The sequence below is a fragment of the Pseudorca crassidens genome, chromosome 10 (assembly GCF_039906515.1).
Source record: "Pseudorca crassidens isolate mPseCra1 chromosome 10, mPseCra1.hap1, whole genome shotgun sequence".
In the NCBI taxonomy this organism is placed as follows: Eukaryota; Metazoa; Chordata; class Mammalia; order Artiodactyla; family Delphinidae; genus Pseudorca; species Pseudorca crassidens.
Window position 1 is genome coordinate 103,431,106 of NC_090305.1, and position 16,356 is coordinate 103,447,461.

General features: G+C 47.0%; 2 protein-coding genes, 1 long non-coding RNA gene and 1 other non-coding gene across 7 annotated transcripts in view; 2 read left to right on the top strand and 2 right to left on the bottom strand.

Annotated features, from left to right (window-relative positions):
• The window catches only part of NR2C2 (nuclear receptor subfamily 2 group C member 2), an 82,926-nt gene extending 82,202 nt beyond the window's left edge, over nt 1–724 (bottom strand). The window contains exon 1 of one of the 2 annotated variants that reach the window (XM_067755577.1): nt 589–724. The gene's annotated coding sequence lies outside the window, so the exon portion shown is untranslated. The remainder of the gene's footprint in view (nt 1–588) is intronic. The other variant, XM_067755576.1, reaches the window with a different exon arrangement.
• Nucleotides 354–10,911, top strand: LOC137232791 (uncharacterized). The gene is made up of 3 exons (XR_010947184.1): nt 354–481; nt 4,667–4,852; nt 7,851–10,911. It is a non-coding gene; the product is annotated as an uncharacterized lncRNA (long non-coding RNA).
• A 1,647-nt stretch (nt 10,912–12,558) lies between these two features.
• FGD5 (FYVE, RhoGEF and PH domain containing 5) overlaps nt 12,559–16,356 on the bottom strand; it is a 123,034-nt gene continuing 119,236 nt past the window's right edge. For all 3 annotated transcript variants that reach the window (XM_067755565.1, XM_067755566.1, XM_067755564.1), the window contains 2 exons: nt 14,608–14,762; nt 12,559–13,765 (listed from right to left, as the gene is read on the bottom strand). In XM_067755565.1, coding sequence (XP_067611666.1) covers nt 13,729–13,765; nt 14,608–14,762 — 192 coding nt within the window. In that variant the 3' untranslated portion in view covers nt 12,559–13,728. The remainder of the gene's footprint in view (nt 13,766–14,607; nt 14,763–16,356) is intronic.
• On the top strand, nt 15,573–15,675 carry LOC137233223 (U6 spliceosomal RNA). Its single transcript, XR_010947382.1, has one exon. It is a non-coding gene; the product is annotated as a U6 spliceosomal RNA (small nuclear RNA).

A 16,356-nucleotide genomic window follows, 5' to 3' on the forward strand; every position in this document is an offset into this window, starting at 1 on the left:
GCAAAGCCTCGGGGGGCGGCGCCGCGGGGCCCCGGTCCTCCTATCTGGGCGCCAACTGGCCCACCCAGCTGTCGCTCACAAGCTCGCGCCCGCACCCGCCTTCCTCCCTTTCCTCCACCCTCCCCTTCAGGAAAAAACGGCGGTTGGGCCGCAGCGGCCGCCAACTGCGGGCGGGAAGCGGAGGGCAGAGGAGCCGGGGAGCGAGAGAAGGAGGGACTGCAGAAAGGAGGAGGCGATAGAGGAGGAGGAGGGGAGCGTGGCCCAGCAGGAGCCATCTCCGCCGAGAACAAAATGGCGGCGTTGGCGGAGGGCCAACTGTGAGGCGGGGCCGCGGCCATCCCCCTCCGCCCCCACCCTCGTGCCGGCCGGGCCGGACAGGGGTAGCCCGCTCGCTCCGCCGGCCGCGGGCGGGGAGGGGAGGGGAGCGGCCCGGCCCACTATGCAAAGCGGTTGGCGCCGGCGCCGCCGCCCCGTGGCAAAGGTAAAAGGGTCGGGTTCAGCCGCCGCCGCGGCGCCTCCATGTCCGCGCGCCAGGACCGCCCCCTCCGCCGCCGGCCCGAGCCCGCCCCGGCCTTTTTTCAATTTTACCTCAGGATTTGGCGCCAAAGCGACCTCGAAGCAGGTCCCGTGTCTGCGGCGGGCGGCCCCCGGCGCGGAGGGCAGGGCGCGGGGAGGCCGGCTTCCCGGCGTCGGCGGATGGCGGGAGCCCCGGGCCGCGGGCTCGCAGGTCAGCGGGCGAGAGACGAGACGCCCAGGTGGGAGTGGGGCGGCGAGGGCGGGCCCGGAGGCGCCGCCGGGGTCGCGGGGAAGGAGGGGTTTGTTATTGTTTTTGTCAGTGAAAGGTCAGAGTTCGTGACCCCGGTGCCGCCGCCGCCGCCGCCCGCGCGCTGGTAGGAGGAGGGCGAATGTTCTTCTTCCTCTTCCCAGAGCCAGCCTCGCTGCGGCCGCGGGGGGCGGGCGAGCACGCGATTGGCTGAGGCGCGCGCGCGCAACGGAACGCGGCGGTCGCGCTGCTCTGTCCGGCCCCTTGGCGGCTCGGCGGCGGCGGCGGCGGCGGCGGGCGCAGGGCGCAGGGTTTCGCGCAGTCGCCGGGGTGTCTGCCCCGGCTGGGTCCGCACCGCTGCAGGGCCACCATGTAGGTTAAATGCCGAGGTCGTCGGGGTAAGGGGTTGGTTGGTCGTTTTCGAAGGCCAGGAACGCCGGGTACCGTTATTCAGGGGCCAGCCCGTCCCTCCCAGGGGCCCGCGAGCTCCTCGAGGCTGGGTAGGGGCTGTGTTCTCGCTGTGACGTCCTCCACCCCGGCCCCCGCCGAGCTGAAACCTCTGTGTTGATTGAGGAAGCAATGAGAGAGCGGAGAGCCTGTAGGTCGGAAGCGGGTGGTTTGTTGGGTGGGTATTGAACTGTTTGTGCCCTACTCGGTATAGATGGTCCGAGGAGGCACCAGTTTCTGAGAGTATCAGGTCAAGTGCATAAAGAGTATCGCGATTTGAAACGAGTAAACCATGCTTAAATGTGTATTAAAAAACTCTTTGCAGGATTGCTTAAATTATATAAATACAATTGCTTCTCTTGAGCCTATGAATCTTGGGTTGTAGGTTTTCATTAGCTACTTCTCTCTTTTAAGTGGTTTTGACTTGCTTTGGAAGGTGTGGACCACTGTTTTATCAGGGATGCCCTGAAGTGCTTAGGCCAGACTCCTTGATCACCATGCTTTCTCTGTAGGCCGAAGATCCTCTGCTAATTGATTTTTTTCCTGCACTTTTCATCTTTATTATGATTACTGACTCCAAGGTGGATGGTTTAAGCTTTTTTCTTAAACAGTGGCCATTTGGGCTTTTATCAGTGTGACCCCAGATTTGAGTATTTTGTCCATAATCTTGTAAAATTTTTATTTGATAGGAAATGCTTTAAACATTTTCCTTCCTTGTTTTCACCTTGCAAGGAAGTAAGTGGGGAAAAGAGTTAAATTTATAATGTCGTGGTGAACCACAGATCCTGAAGCTGGAAGGGGTCTCAGAGATGATATGGTTGAATCCTCTTCTGGCAGAAAGATTTTACAGGAGAGGCAGATGAGACCAGAGAGGTCAAATGATATGCCTAAGGGAACACAGTGCTTTGATGGTAAATCCTTGTAAACATGGACTGCTTTGTAATTGTGTACTTTTTTTTCCCAAAAATTGTTTTTAATGTTATATAATACTTACAGATATAGTTTTAAAATACACACTTAAATGAGTTTTAAGGGTTTTTTTGGCAAATTATAATTGTTCTAGATTTTTAAATGAATACTAAAAATAGTTAATGTTTCTATGATGGCTTATAGTTTTCTTAATTTTCTCCATTTAATACTCAGCAATTCTGGAGCAAGGCACTGTTATTTCATTTTACTAAGGCGCAGGAACTGACACCCAGATAAGTTAAGCAACCTTCCCAGTGCTACAGGTGCAGAAAGTGAAGCCAGGGCTCTAATCTAGTCCTTTTCACCTTAAGGTTTATGTTGTAAACCATGCTGCATCAGTTTGCTTTGTTCGTAGTAGTATTCAGTAAAATTTCCAGTTAAAACAGGGATCCTCAACCCCTGGGCCATGGACCAGTAGCAGTCCATGGCCTGTTAGGAACCGGGCGCACAGCAGGAGGTGAGTGGTGGGTGAGCAAGCGAAGCTTCATCTGCCGCTCTCCACCGCTCCCCACCGCTCTCCGTCGCTCACGTTACCGCCTGAACCACCCCGCACCCCTCCTTCTGTGGAAAAATTGTCTTCCATGAAACCGGTCCCTGGTGCCAAAAAGGTTGGGGACCACTGGGTTAAAAGGTTAGTTGTTCAATATTAAAAGTAATAGCAAAGTTCACAATCTTGATGGGCTTGAGCTCTTTTCGTCCCCTGAATGACAGAAGCACATGTACATACACACACAGATTGCAAACAGTATCAGCAGGTAAAAGGCTTCTGCAAGCTGAGGGCACCACTGCCACAGTGCTATTTTTTGTTCCATTGTGTTTTTGGTAGAAGCTTTTAGTGAGAACTCTTAAATGGCTTTGTAACACTTGATGGACTTTATAATCACAAAAATATTATACATTTTGTGTTATACTAGCTATACTTTTTGACTGTTAATATGATGTATCCACATTTGCATTAACAGTGCTTTTAACGTTTTATCAGCCTTTAAAATAAAGTGTTCTTAATTGCAGAGTGTACTTCAGAACTGCCAGGCCCCCCGTTGGGTCTGAAACTGTAAGCTTTGGGTGGGGCCTGGCATCAGCACTTGTACTGAGCATCACAGATCATTCTGATGCACACTACAGGCCCAAATCACTGATCTAATTCCAAAAATGTGTGGCAGAAAAAAGAGACAAAACTTTTTGTTTAACCTTTTAAAAGAATCTTTTTTAACTCCTTAACTATGCCTGAAGATTACTCATTGACAGGGCCAGTGGCTCAGTGGGAATGATATATCCAGCAGTACCCAGCCCTTGTGTGTGCATCGCCTCAGCACCTACCCATCCTGAGCCCTGTATCGAAATGTGCCTTGTCCTGCTCTGTCTCAGCCCTTAACACAGTACCTAGTACAGAAGTACAGAATGGGCATGAAGTGGGCATTTATTTCCTTTTTTTTTTCGGCCGCACTGTGCAACATGTGGGATCTTAGTTCCCCAACCAGGGATCAAACCCGCACCCCCTGTGTTGGAAGGTGGAGTCTTAACCACTGGACCACCAGGGAAGTCCTGCAGTGGGCATTTATTGAATGAATGCTTTTCACAGCAACAGTGTATGGTAAACAGTGTTCATATCATCATCCCATTTTTACAGATGAACTCTGTAAAGGTTTTGGTGACTTCCTGGAGCTGAGATATGAGCCTGGGGCTTCTAGCTCCCTACACAGTACTTGTGAATGAGATCGAGGTGTTCCCTCCTCTGGTCCTCGGGCAGGTCCTTTTTCCCACAACACGTAAGCAGTCTGTTCTGCAGTCATTAACTGAGAGCAGGAACTAGATCATGCGGTTTCATTTTGTACCTAATAGAGTAAATGTTTTTTGCCATCCAAGCTTATTTTGAATTTGCATTTAAATGATAAATGTTGAGTCAATGAAAACCAAGTTTTGACTAAATAGTTGTAGATGTGCTAAATTTTTAAAATTACTATTATCTAGTAGAGATTTTTTTTTTTTTACCTGTAAGGGTATGGCTTTTGTGATAGCGTAAGTAATGGTTTTTTTTATTTTCATAGACTAGGAAGACAATAATTACCTTTGTAAGTACTTACGTACATCTATATGTCAATTTTTCTATAATAGCTTATGCTTTATTACTATATACAGTAATCAGTTTCTGAAACTTGTTTCTCATTTGTATAATTGATGTTTATAAAATAAACTTTTAAACCTCACGTAATTGTTGCTAGCCTTTTTTTTTTATGAATTTGGTATCTGAAGAGACATAATCATTGAATACCAGATTGCACATTCCTTACACTTACACATTATCCTGTTTAATCTTCATAATAACCCTGTGCAGTAGATAGTGTTATCTTTTTTCTCTTTTTTACAACTGAAGAGGCAGAGGCCTTTAACAGAGTAAGAATAACTTCTCCAAAGTCACGTGGCTAGCAGGTGGTGGAACGTTTATTAATAGTTATTTCTGCTTATTTCTTCTCTTTTGTCCTTGAGGACTTCGAAAGGAAGAAAACCCTCTTCTGCCCACCTCTGTGATTCTGTCACAGTCAAGCTCTGTCACAGTAGAAGGTTACTTGCGGAGGTCTCAACCTCTGTATCAATGGCCCTTGTTCTTCCCAGGAAGAGAAAGACCGACCCTGTGGTGGATGGATGGTTCTGGAACACAGGAACACTGCCAGAGTGAGTCCTGAGCCCCTCCAGAATGGCTTTTATTGAGAGTTATGACCGTTTGGTTTCTGACCTGGGGCTTCCCATGCCTTAGTAAGTTGTACTTGGCTCAGGTATCTTGGAAACATGATAGAAAATCAGATTATCAGAAAAATGCACCTGCCCTTAGTCCCATTTTAGAATATGCTCAGGAGAATGTCTTGTTTTTAAATGTCGTCTAATTGGGACTCTCAGTGTTTAGGCTGTGGCCTCTCCCGTTGCGGGTGCTGCGGACGTGCAGGCTCAGCGGCCATGGCTCACGGGCCCAGACGCTCTGCGGCATGTGGGATCTTCCCGGACCGGGGCACGAACCCGTGCCCCCTGCATCGGCAGGCGGACTCTCAACCACTGCACCACCAGGGAAGCCCAGGCCTGGAGTTCTTTACTAACCCAGCACCACCTCAAGAGCTAACCCACTTGGGACTACCAGCCTTTCACTGATGAAGTCTAGAAGTTAAATAGTAGCATTCCTTGAGTTTCTTAAAGAAATTATTTCCACCCCACAGCCTGTTCACTGCAGGCCAGGGAATGCACCTCAAAGCAGAAGTTCTTTGGAAAAGCCTCTCCCTTAAGTGCTTTGCTTTGGATCCTGCCCTTTCCCTTGGGGAGAGATGGGATGCTGCCTGAGGCTTCTGGCTTTCAGGAGCCTCTGGTTACACTGTTAAGACTGAGGGTCTAAACAACAAATCCCCTTGGTTTTACCCTCAAGTTTGGCCCCTCCTCTACTGGTCCCTAGTTTAGGTCTTATCTTCATCTCTATGCCGCTGTGTAGTTCCGCTGTGTAGTTTCCTAGCCTTCCTAACCAGTCTAACTAGCTGCCTTCCTCATTCATTCATCCTTGCTCCCTTTGTGCTGCTGCTGAAACAGAGCCTCTCCTAGCCCTCTTCTATTTATGAAGGTCTTTAATAGTTCTGCATTGCTTAGGGCTGAAGTAAAACCTCAGATGCCTCAGGTGGGGCCTTGGGGGAGGGTGTAGGAGTCTGGCAGACAATCTAAGGGAGGTTAATAAACTGATACAAACACAATTAGTATGTTAAATGGTGGTAGTGACACCTGGAGAGCTCAGTACCCACTTAAAGGGGTAGAGCCCCTCATCAGCTCCTGGAATGTGGTCCAGAGATGACGCATCTCAGATTTCTCAAGAGAAACCAGAAATCCAGATTTGTAAACATAAAAATTTCTTAACTTTAAAATGTTAGCAATTTGCAAATGGTTTTTAAACTGTGCAGGCCAAGCAGCGTCTCTTAAGCATGGTTCTGGGCCTCAGAACCAGTTTAGGACCTTGGACTAATCAGATAAAATACAGACTCCTCAGTCAGGGCAAATGAAAGTCCTTCATAATGGGTCTTTTCAGCCACCTTCAGATTAGAGCGTCATTCAGGGGTAGTCTCCCAACAAAAAAACTGTTGAACTCAAGAATTTTGATTCCTTCTATTGAGCACACATTTTCATCTCAAGGAGCGGGAACTTCGCAGGCAGGAAACAGGAGCCCCCCGTTTAGAAGTTGAATCCAGGGACTTCCCTGGTGGCACAGTGGTTAAGAATTCGCCTGCCAGTGCAGGAGACACCGGTTCGATCCCTGGTCCAGGAAGATCCCACATGCCGCGGAGCAGCTAAGCCTGTGCGCCACAACTACTGAGCCTGCGCTCTAGAGACCACAAGCCACAACTACTGAAGCCCACGCGCCTAGAGCCAGTGTACCTCAACGAAGAGTAGCCCCCACTCACTGCCAACTAGAGAAAGCCCGAGCGCAGCAACAAAGACCCAGTGCAGCCAAGAATAAAATAAATAAAATTAAAAAAAAAAAAAGTTGAATCCAAAGTGTGTGTGTGTTTCCTGTCTCCTTCCAGGGCAGTCACTTGTCTGTAGGGTGGAGTCAGGGGATGAGGGTCTCATGACTCCTTACAGAGACTCCACTGATGCTCCTGTTGAGTCCCACCATGGCCTTGAGTCCCACCATGGCCTTCCCAGATACGGTGCCTCCGGCTTCCAAGCCTCTCCGGAGGCAGGGGCTGATATGTCTCACTGGCATCTCTCCCAGGGGTCACTATGGTATTAGCTTTCTCCTCTGCCAAGTTAGCTGCCACTGTCCACGCATGTTATATCTTCCAAAAATGAGCTGACCATTTCCATACCCTATGCCTCTTGGATTTTCTTTGTCCTTTAGGTTATATCTCTTTATTCATTTACTGTCCTTTTAGTAGGTTTTGGGAGGAGCCAAGAAATGCATGTTTCGCGATTATCTAGGTGTTTCTTGAGACTCAGGTTTCAACGTGAAATTTGACTTGTTCACAGACGTTTCAGAAATGACTTAGGTAAATCAGCATTTCTCTGTATTAGGAAAGTCATTGTTTATGAGCGTATCAGAGTTTCAATCAGCAAAGTCTGTCTTTTCACCACAGGATGTAAAGTCAGTTTCCAGAATAACTGAAAGAATCTGGGTAGCTTTTCCATGAATTTTATATGTTTTCCTCTTTGTAATATTTTGAAGCATTCAAAAAATAAAACTGGAAGTGTCATTACATTTGAATATGTGTCTTTAGTTCTTCTGCTTTGGCTCATTATGTGTCTGACTGCAACTTTGTGCTCTTTATTTTTTTTTCCTTACCTGATACTCTTAGGCTAGTGGTTTAAAAATTTTTTGACCGTGATCTATAAGTATAAATACATTTTTATCAACAAGCAGCATATCACATATAGTATATACATAAACGTATGATTGCAACAAAAATGTCATAAAATGGTCCTTAAGGATGATGGAATATTCTGCTGCCTTCTACTCCGCTCTTTGGTGTGTGGGGCAGGGGTCGGGTCCTGGTTGTGACCCATTACATTGATTCCATAACTCACTTGGAACTTGGGGGAGACTGTCCAGTTTGAAAAACAAGAATAAAAGAAACTCATTTATGGTGCTTTCTTCCTTTTTTCTTTTTCTTCCTTTTCTCTTTTGTCTTGTGCTTTCTTAATACAGATTTTCTCTTGTCCAAGCCTCTCTTTTGCTCTCTACACTGGCTCTAGTTTAACGGCACCCTTGAAAGATGATCAAAGTAGAGAAGAGGCCCGCCGTCATTCTGCTCTGTCAACACAGAATGCCCTTCCCTGTAAGACATCGTCAATTATCTGTGCACCGAAAAGACCCAGACCATGTAGAGAACTCGTCTGCAAAATCACTCCAAGATCACCAGGACATTGTGAGGGTGGCCACGGGGCCTTAAGCTTCTCCAGAGAGAGATCTGGTGGAAGGGGATGTTGTGATGCTGGGCACTGCCTCTGTAGTCTGGCGTCTGGCTCGGTTAGGCTGGTTTCCCCTCAGATGTTCACTACCTTAGTAGTGTATTCCTCCTGATAACGTTTGGCACAGTGTGGAATTCTAAAAGGTGCCTTGCAGTCCTGTCTGACGATAACTAGTGACAGCCCTTGTGCCTAAAACATCATTTCAGACACTCTCGGGTCTCATTTTCTTCAGCTCAGGATCTGACTATACACTGCAGATAGACCCTGTACACTGGTACCACAGACTCCAAGCCTGGCCACAAGCTGAGGTCCCTGCCCACGGACTAAGTTAAGTTTTTACTCTGAAAACCTTCCCAGACCCTCCCAACCCTGGATCCCCAACTTGCCTGTCCACAGTTTCCTGAGGGCAGTTGTAGACCTAGAGAGGGGCACCCCAGAGGAGAGGGGTGGGCCGCGGGAAGAGCGTGAAGCCACCCACACATGCATAGTGGGGCAGCCGTCTCAGACCACAGAACCTATGCAGCTGTCCCCAGGGCCAGCTCTCCCTCTGCTGTTCCCCGCTGCACCCCAAGGGGGCAGCCTTGGTAAAGTGGCCCAGGTTCTGGCTGCAGCAAGTTGTACATTTGTGGTCTGTCACCCCGACACACTGCTCTGGCTTCACATGACCAACACACCCCGGGCTGTGCATTGCTTGCACTGGCTTGATTTCACTTCTGGAAATAGCCCCCTTCCCTTAGGGGTGCAACCCCCCAGGACACAGAAGTGTTCTGTGAACACGTGCTCTCTTCCCCTTGGAACTGGTGTGGCAAGGATATGATGGCTTCCTTCCCAAAATAAGACTTCTTGTCCATTCTCATAGGACACGTGTTAACTATAACCTTCGGGCTTGTCTTTTCACCACAGGACGTAAATTCATAAAGGGTTTGAGAATAGCAAGTAATTGATCAATTTTTAGGTTATTATTTATAAATCCATCATAGGAATTCTAAGCTATTCCATTATGTGAGAGAAATGGGCTGAATCCCCAAGGTTACTTACCTTAAAAATCCCTCATATTTGAGTATGCATTCTAACATGTCAATTATTGAATAACCCTAGAAATGTGAAATGTTAAATTATTTTTAAAGCATGTGTACTTTGGGTTTTAAATATCCAGATCCCCATTTTAAGTTGAGGTAAATCTTGTGCATATGATTGCAGAAAAAACAGAACTGTATTCATTGTTGCAATTAGTATATCGAAAACACTGGATTATGTACATGGATGGTACCTTACGTGACAACATCTAAGGATTCTGCTTGGAGAAAAAAATGCACAATTTTTCTCTGACTCAACATTGTGTTTGTTATACTGTTGGAAAAAAGGTCCTACTGATTGGTCCTGGGCAGTTAGAGATTTCTGTTGATTTTAGGAGGGACTTCATGTTGCAAGCGTCAGAAAATTGCCGAGTATCAGCTCACACACATTCGAGGGAGGCACCACAGGGGAGCAGTTACAAGCATGGGTTTGCCAACTGTGAGTGTGTGACCCCGGGCAAGCGACCTAACATTTCTATTCCCCAGTTTCCTCATCTGCAAAATGGGGATAATAATAGAAAAACAACTCACCTCAACAGGTCCTTGGGAGAATTAAATGGAGGAGCGGGGTTAAGGTGCTTAGAGCCCTTCGTGCCGAGATGTTTGCTATCATTTGTTGTTAATCACACAAAGGTCTTCTACAAGCCCATGAGAGATCAGTGCTGTTTGGCTGCTGATTTAATAATTGTGTTTATTAGGGGCTTAAAATACCAATAACATCAAACCAGCCTCCCCAATGCCACTTACAGTAATATTCAGCAAATATATAATAGATGCCCCAATGATGGCTGTGTAAGTTACTCTATCACAGAACATCCCCCAAATCCATGGCAAGGCACAGCCCGTGCACTACACTAATCCAAACCATAGTCTCCTTTCCAGAAGATGTGGTCCAGAGAGTGGCCACTGTGGGTGAATCCCCCCAGCCGCCTCCACCAGCTCCCTCTCCCCCAGCTGACTGGTCTCTGCCAGTCATAGTGGTGCCCTTGGCAGTGACAGCTCAGTAAGTGTGGTCCTGGAGCCGTGTGGAGGGTCTTCTGGGTGCTTCTAAGAAGAAGCTACAGGGAGCTGGGCCCCCTCCTTGGGGGCTGTGAATAGGCCAGCGGTAGCTCGCATCACTGGGGGCGGTCACCGGTCAGCCTCTTGGGAACCAGCCCTGGAATCAAGCTGACAATGGACGACAGGTCAGTAACCCAAAGAGCTTGGAGCTTGGGGGATACTCTCTAGCCCTGAACCTGCCCTGCTTTCCCACTTCTTGTTGAGCTGATTTCCTAACTGTCTAAACCAGCGTGAGGTTGGTTTCCCTTTACTTGCTATTGGAAACAGACGTCTTAGTGTGGATACATTTGTCCTCTTGACTGACACTTAATACGTGGAAGCACAGAAGTTTCCCTGCTCACAGCAGCCGCATATCACAGGCTGAATCCGTGAAGGGAAGAATATTCCAGCATGTGGTTGACTTTGCCCCACAGCAGAAAGAAACTTGGGGGCTTCCCTGGTGGCGCAGTGGTTAAGAATCCGCCTGCCAATGCAGGGGACACGGATTCGAGCCCTGGTCTGGGAAGATCCCACATGCCACGGAACATCTAAGCCTGTGCACCACAGCTACCGAGCCTGCACTCTAGAGCCTGCGAGCCACAACTACTGAGCCCTCATGCCACAACTACTGACCCACGCGCCTAGAGCCCGTGCTCTGCAACAAGAGAAGCCACCCAATGAGAAGCCCACGCACCGCAACGAAGAGTAGCCCCCGTTCACCACAACTAGAGAAAAGCCCGCGCACAACAGCAAAGACCCAATGCAGCCAAAAATAAAAATAATTTTTTTAAAAAAGGAAAAAAAAGAAAGAAACTCGGGTTCCATCAGCTCCTACCACTCCCACCCCAGGTGGCCTCAGTCCCCACGTAGAGCCTCAGTGTTCAGTGATGCCATTTATACTGTCAATCAAACGAGAGGCTGAACTAGATGGGAAAAGGACTCTGACCTGGTTCTGGGGCTACAGCAGGGCCGTCAGGGTCGGTGCACACCAGCACACCACCTGGGCATCAGCCCCTCACGCCTCACCTGCCCAGGCTGCATCCAAAAGAGAACGAGTGGTCAGGGAATCTATCAGCCTCAGCAGAACAACTCAGAGTATATTTCTGACATGTATTAATAGAAGACTTATTAGGACCCAGGAGCTCAATCAGTGTCCCGGGTCACTACCATGTTCCAGTGTGCTCTGCGTTAGTGACAACGAACAGAGTTCTTCCTGCTTATGAGTCCAGACTGGAGAGACACATCCAGTCTCAGGAAAGCTGTGAAACCACCAGAGTGTAAAGTAAGTGCTACCTGCTTTCCAGTGTCACAGCCTTCGGTCCACTTCTACAAACGCCCGGTGTGCGCTGTGTCCCCTGATCTCTTTGGGAAGCTGGAAGGGTCTCCGGGTGACAGGTGAAGGCACCGGGGCTCAGGGCTCCTGGAGTGTGTTCTGGTTTCTAAGCCACAGCACAGCTTCCTCTCTAGAAACACAGCCTCTGCTGGGGATGTGCCCAGGGGCTTCCCTGTGCCTGGGGAGAGCAGGTATCGTGGGGCCTTGGGCAACTACTCCTCCAGCCTCTGGGCCCGAGTTACTCTGGGCTCACCCAGTGGACAGACGGTGACATGAACATGTAAGACGAGCTGGCCAGAGAGAAGGGCAGGGGAGGGACAATGAACCAAATCAACCAGTAGAAATCGGATGAAATGAGTCCACGCAGAACCATGGGGAGGCCAGGTGAAAACAAGGCCCAGGTAACCAGGCAGATCCTCACCCAGTCACACGCGAGCTGTCCAGGACCTCTGTGGCTACTTCTTTGACACAACCCAACCAGTATGTTTTAGCTACAACCCAGGTGTTTTTCTCAGGGTTAACTATTCACTGAGAATAAAAGCCCTATCACATCTTCTTTACGGAGTATCAGAAGTAGGATGTTATACAGTAAAAGAGGCCTTCCAGATGACTTCCAGACATAATTCTACCCGGAGCTCAGAAACTGACAATGGGCAGTGGCACGGGCAGGTTGGAGAAGCGCCCACTTCCTTGTGCTGAAGTCTTGTTGTGCTTTCTAAAGGCTCAAAGGGTCTAGAAGGCCCATTTCAATATGTCTGATGATGAAAATGAAAGTCCTCAAAAATTAATAAGAAGGCCTCTCTAATCACTTACTTTGAATCATTAATTAAATGTTTGACCAAACATTTTAAAAGAACTGCAAACTAGAAAAAAAAATTCCCCTAAAAATATTTAATGTAAATAACTCCTGGAGATGGTGCTTTTTACAAAATGTTTGTCAGCAAATGCCTTTTTCAGGGGACAGGGCAGCAGGAAGATGGGGACAGGACATCAGAAAGTGTGATGATGGTTTTTTATTTCGATGAGAGTAACAAGGAGTCCCCCCACCACTCTGCTTTATGTAAAAACACGTCCAGCATCGTGAGCAGCAGTCATCAGCGGGGAGGTGACTGAGCCCCAGGCGCCCAGAGAGGATCTTCAAGCCACTATTTCTGTGCTCCCTCACTGTGTCCAGAGCCACTGGCCAAGACCACGAATTCACCTTCTGATTGCATCTTGTTTTCTCTCCTTTTGTCTCTTTCAAGGCTTCAGGAATACAGCAGAAGGATCACCGTGTCGAAAACAAGAAGAGTTCTCACAAGCGTAACGACGTCAGCTTGTGCGGGGTAAACTCAGGAAGGCACACAATAAATTAAAGCAGACCTCTGTCTCTTCAGAGGGTCTGCAGTGACCTCTGGGGGCGGGGGCCGGATCTGCCAGCAGCGGAGTTTCCCGCACTACTCTGGTGTTGGGACTGCCGTGGGGAGGAAGGAATATCTCCTTTCGGAAGCCCTGTCGGTCTGCAGGTCGAGTGGGCGGGCGGGCACTTGGAGGAGAGAGTCCTCCCCTTGTGCTCCAGTGCCACGTGGCCCTGCACCCTCCGTGGTAAGGGAGACCCTCCTGGTATCGCCTCCTTGCGCCACAGCCAGTACTGGTGGCAGATTAGTCCACAGGACTCCATCTACCATTTACTTAAGTAAATCCCTTGGAAAAAATAAAACTGGAGGTTGTTGCTCAGTAAAACAATAAAGTGCTTTTGATGAGAGTAGCTGTTATTTGCTGGTTGTTTCTCATTTCACCTGAGGCACTGACATCAACAACGTGAAAGGTCATCATGTTTACCAGGAGTAAAAATTGTAAAAGCTTGTTTCTACTAAAAAGCTTGCATTTCTAAAATGTACTTCTCTATTGGTTTCCACGTCTTCATGTTACTAAATTTTAACTCACTACTGGAAAAGGAAATAGTTTATGCCTGGGGCGGGGGTGGAAAACACGAAGACAGAAAAGGTCCATAAATATCCCTTAAGGGTTCCACTTGTGAAGGTGTGAGAGAGGGGTTACAGCAAACAAGGTCAGCCCCCATGCTGAATCGAGATGTGTGTCCAGATGAGTGGAGACACAGATTGGCTTCTGGAAGGGTCCACGCATCAACCTAAGAGTGTACTCTGAGTCCACGTGCTTGATAACTGCTATAACACACTTGCATCTTCCATGGCTTCGATCCACCTGCAACACAGAAGAGAGGGGACACTTGGTGTTGAGGCTCTGCCTGGAACCCTGGTCACGGAACCCATGAATGATGAGACTACGTTATTATTAGCCTGAAGTCATCAACCGTGTCCTACTATATTTGTTTCCCTAGCATTTAGCAAAACGCCTAGAGTACAGTGCAAAGGTTGCTGAATCAATGCACACCTGTGTGAATGAGTTATAATACAGGCAGACCTCATTTTATTGTGCTTTGCTTTACTGTGCTCAGAGATACTGCATTTTCTATAAATGAAGGTTTGTGGAAACCCTATGTCCAGCAAGTCTAGCAGCACCATTTTTCCAACAGTATTTGCTCAGTCTGTGTCTCTGTATCATATTTTGGCAGTTCTCACAATATTCCAAACTTTTCCATTGTTACTGTATTTGTTATGGTGACCTGTGACCAGTGATCTTTGATGTCACTATTAGAAAAACATCATGACTTGTTAAAGGCTCGGATGATGGTTAGCATATTTTAGCAGTAAAGTTTTTTCAAATCAAGGTATGTACATTTTTTTTAGATGTAATGCTATTGCAGAGGTAGCAGACTACAGTATAAACATAACTTTTTACGCACTGGCCAACCAAAAAGTTTGTGACTCGCTTTGCTTCAACATTCGCTTCACTGTGGTGGTCTGGAACCGAACCCGCAATATGTCTGAGGTCTGCCTGTGAATTTAAATCTGCTGTTCTGCTGTGGCCCGAGGGGACTTGAAAGGACAGGATGGATGGAGAAGAACAGAAGCCAAAGCCCAGGGCGACAGCTCGTTCCCTTCTGAGAGACAGGCAAGGAAACGCACGACTAGTTATTTTGGTACCTCTGAGCCGAATTGGTATCCTCTGCTTTGAAGCTATAAAATACGGTTTTCTTGTGGTAAAGGTGAAAAATAGGTCCTACTTCGCTGCTGCCCTCCTCCTTTTCTGGCGCAATGGTGAAACCTAGGAGGGGCATGCTCTCCAAGGCCACTGTGTCCTGCAGGGAGGCAAAGGGAAAACTGATGTTAAACACGGCAAGATACCCAGTCAGCAGCTTAGCAATCACTGATGCTTCCAATGTAACATGCACGACGAGCCCCTCTGTGTGGGGCATCTCTGGCAACGGTGCAATTATCACACACATACTCTTCACTCCCACTTCCCCGCCAGCACCAGTCACGAGGAGGAAAAGAAACTTAACATTTTGTGACAGCATTTAGGGTCCAGGCACATTCACTTTCATATTATCTTGTTTAATCTTTGTACCAATCATAGAAGGTGTCACCCCCATTCTAAGAAGAAACTGAGGCTCAAGGAAGGTAAATAACTCCCCAAGATCACCCAGCGAGTAAGGGGCAGAGCCAGTGTTTGGACTCGAGACCACTTTCTAAAACCCCACATTCTTTCCACTGACTCGATTTATCAGTGACTCAGATTTCTAGTGTTACCCTCGTTAACGTATTCTGTACTCATCCCCCCAGGTCCTCTTTCACAGCGCTTCAATATGGAGCACTCAGGGTGTCCGTGCTATAGAGCTGCTTACAATTTAGTGAGATGCACCCAGAGAACACAGATGAATCTTAAAATCACAGTGCTTAGTGGAAAAAGAAAGAGCTTTTTATATATAAAGATATTTTTATACACACATATTTATGTAAAAATACATGTTCATAAAGAATACAACTTTATAAAATCACATATAAACAAAGATATATAATTAGTTAAGCACATTAGAATGATTGTGGGAGGAGGGGGGGAGTAGAGTTTGTGTCTAAAAGGGAATCAATTTTCAAAGACTGCTAGATCAGTGCTCCTTTGGCAGCACATATACTAAAATTGAAACGATACAGAGATTAGCATGGCCCCCGAGCCAGGATGACATGCAAATTTGTGAAGCGTTCCATATTTTTATTATACAGCAGAAACTAACACACCATTGTAAAGCAATTATACTCCAATAAAGATGTTTAAGAAAAAAAAAGACTGCTAGATCAGAAAAAACTTTTGACAAAATTCAACATCCATTCATGATAAAAACTCATAGCAAACTAGGAATAGAAGGGAACTTCCTTAATCTGACCAAGGGCATCTATAAAATACCTACCAGTAACATCATACTTAAGAGCGAAATAGTGAATCCTTTTCTCTTAAGATTGAGACAAAGCAAGAGGATGCTCACCCTTACCAATTAAATTCAAAATTGTACTGAAACCTCTAAAAAGAACAAAGTTGGAGGACTTACATGACCTGACTTAAGGCTTACTATATAAAGTTATAGTAATAAGACAGTATGGTATTGGCATAAGGTTTGGTAAATATATCAGTAAAACAGAATAGGGAGCCCAGAAATAGACCCACACTTCGTCATTTAATATTTAATAAAGACACCAAAATAATCCAGTAAGAAAAGGAAAGTCTTTTCAACAAATGGTGCTGGAACAACTGGATATCCACAGGGGAAAAATTGAGCCTTGGCCCGTATCTCACACCATACACAAAAATTAATTTGAGATAGACCTAAATGTAAAAGCTAAAACATTAAAGTTTTCAAAAGAAAATACGGGGAAAACAACTTTGTGACTTACAGTAGT